The sequence below is a fragment of the Trichechus manatus genome, unplaced genomic scaffold, assembly GCF_000243295.1.
Source record: "Trichechus manatus latirostris isolate Lorelei unplaced genomic scaffold, TriManLat1.0 scaffold00011, whole genome shotgun sequence".
In the NCBI taxonomy this organism is placed as follows: domain Eukaryota; kingdom Metazoa; phylum Chordata; class Mammalia; order Sirenia; family Trichechidae; genus Trichechus; species Trichechus manatus.
The window spans coordinates 21789831-21792480 of NW_004443947.1; the positions used below are offsets into that span (position 1 = coordinate 21789831).

General features: G+C 52.4%; 1 protein-coding gene across 1 annotated transcript in view; it reads left to right on the forward strand.

Moving 5' to 3' along the window:
• The first annotated feature begins 1165 nt into the window (after positions 1-1165).
• The window catches only part of CCNJL (cyclin J like), a 64023-nt gene continuing 62538 nt past the window's right edge, over positions 1166-2650 (forward strand). The window contains exons 1-2 of the mRNA XM_012554120.2: positions 1166-1267; positions 1645-1759. Of these exons, the coding sequence (XP_012409574.1) occupies positions 1694-1759 (66 nt within the window). The 5' untranslated portion in view covers positions 1166-1267; positions 1645-1693. The remainder of the gene's footprint in view (positions 1268-1644; positions 1760-2650) is intronic.

The following is a 2650-nucleotide window of genomic DNA, read 5'->3' on the forward strand; positions in this document are numbered from 1 at the left end:
ATTTGTTAAGTTTATTCCTAGTTATTTTACACTTGTACAAGAGTTCATAATTATTTTTACATTAAAACTGCTCTTCAAGCTTCAACTGAAGTTTATCAAAGCTGACTTTAAAGTTTTGTTTTTCCTCCAGCGGGGTCTTTACTTGTAGGAAGCCAGTCAGAAACTAAAGGCTCTTTGATAGCAGCAATTTTTCGAGTGCTCACTTCTACCTGGCTTGGCGATTAACCCTTCACACGCATTATCTCATTTAATGCTACAGTAGCTCCAGCAGGTTGGTGCAATTTTTATTTCCATTTTACGTAAGAGCGATTTAAGGTTCAGACAGTTTGAGGAACTTGCCAAAAATTCCCTAGCTGATAAGTGGCAGAAATCGGATTTGTCAGATCCTAGGTGTGTGAACCTCCAAAAGTATCACACACACACACACACACCAGCCAATGCCGATTCAAGGGAGTGTCTTTCCAAAAACAATTAATGGAATTAAAAAGACAATGCTTTCCATCCACTGGACCCTCCAAAAAGACTGGTTTTCCTCCAGTATAAACGTGGAGCCAGAGCACAATAAATACCAGTTGATTTACTAAGTCTCCTTAGAATTAAGGACTAGTGATTTTTCTAGTGCTTTCATGGGGATCGTCAGTTTGGAAAATCTGTCGCCCCACTGCAGGACGGGTTAAAAAGAGAAAAAAAGAACAAAAATCAGGTAGGTGGACCCGACCGAAGGCTGGCTAGAGCGGTGCACGCGGAGGCAGAACTTTCTGGGGGGCATTCGGCCGACGCGTTTCACGCGTGGTGCGCGCAGGTGGCGCCGCGGTCTTTGCCCTCCCTCCTGCGGCCGTCAGCACCGGAGCGCCGGTGCCCAGGAGGCCACCGGGAGTCTCCGCGAAGGTGAGAGAAACCTTTCCACCGAGGTGAGGGAGGAGGGCAGGCGGAAAACAGAGCCTACGCTGACGAAAGAAAAAGTCCAATTCCCAGCCTCCCGCCCCTCGGGACGCGGGGCGCCGGCGGCGCATGCGCGAGGCCCGGCCCCCAATTCCCTCAGCGAGAGAGGGAGGCCCTCGGCGGCCGTGAGGCTGCGAGCCGCGGCGGGATCCGAGCGCACGCTGGGGCGCGGCGACGGCCAGGGCTAGCCGGGCTACGGAGGGGACGCCGAGAGCAAGGAGCGACTCGGGTGGGGGTTCAGCCGCGGGCAGACACCCGAGGGCAGCGTCGGCTCGGCCCTGGAAGGGGCCCGGTGCCGCAGCCCCCCAAGCCCGGAGAGGGATGCGTGAGTTTCGCCCCGGCTCGAAGGCAGGATGTTGGAGCAGGACAAAGGCAGGGCGGCGGGGGAGGAGTTGGGGACGGCGCGCCAGTGACCGCCGCCGAAGCCCCAGCCTGGGGCGAGCTAGTGGAGTCGGCAATTTTCTGTGCAACTTTTGCAAAAGGGAAAATAAAAATCTGCAAGTTGTTGCAGAGCTTCAGATCGCCCCGGGTCTAGCGAGCAGAGGGGAGGGGACGCCGCAACCCTCTCGGAACGGGAGGCGACCGCCAGCCCCGCAGAGCGGGGCAGGAGGGGGCGCCCAGCCGGGAGCGCGGATAGGGGTGCCGGGGTCGGAACCGGGGAGTGCGCTCCGGCCGCTGAAGTTGCCCGTGTCCACCACGCAGGGTACGCCCTGAGAGCCCGATAGCCTCGGATCGCCGCGGCGCATACGAGATGATGGATGAGCCGTGGTGGGAAGGATGCGTCGCCTCGGACGTCCACTGCACCCTGCGCGAGAAGGTCAGTCCCTCCCTACTGTCACTCACAGGGTATTTAAAGTCACCTTCGCTCTCGACTCTCCGTGTCCTCACGTTGTCTCGCGTGGGAACTCGCACCTCCCTGTGCCTTTCTTTTCTCCTGCCCTTTGCCCTCTCCCGGAGTGTCTGGGGGAGAGTGTGAACGCCACTGACTTGAGGGAGAAACTGGAGATTGGAGAGCTTGAAGTCAGTTCTTCTGATTAGTGAGCCCAGAGTTCCGGGCCAGCTAAACGGAGACGGTCACTGCACCCCTAAGGCAGTATTTCCCATAGTAATGCCACGCGAGACTATTTTAAACGGTAAATAAATTGGCATTTAAAAAGTAATTACTGTGTATTTATGTTAATGTGCAAATATATTTGTGTGTGTGTATATGTATATTGGAAACCCTGGTGGCATAGTGGTTAAGAGCTACGGCTGCTAACCAAAAGGTCAGCAGTTCGAATCCACAAGGCTCTCCTTGGAAACTCTATGGGGCAGTTGTAGTCTGTCCTATACTGTCGCTATGAGTTGGAATCGACTCGACGGCAATGGGTTTGGTTTTTACATATATATGTGTATATATGAATATAAAGTTCTGTATGGGATATATGATGCTGATCTTCCATTTATTGTAATATAGAGCGTTTTAAAATAAATTTATTTAGGTAAAAGTAGTGACTCAAAATAAAGAAATATTAAGTAAATGATAGTACAAGGAATACATAGATAGGGCGCAAAGAAAAAGTCTACAGAATAGGATTGCAAGGTTGAAATTTAAGAAGCATTAGTCTGATTGAAAGAGAGACTACAAAACTGGGAGGTTGAGTGCAGAAAACAAAAACTCCCCTGCTACTTTCCCTCCTGTGACAGAAGGTGGGGGCAGCTGAAATGT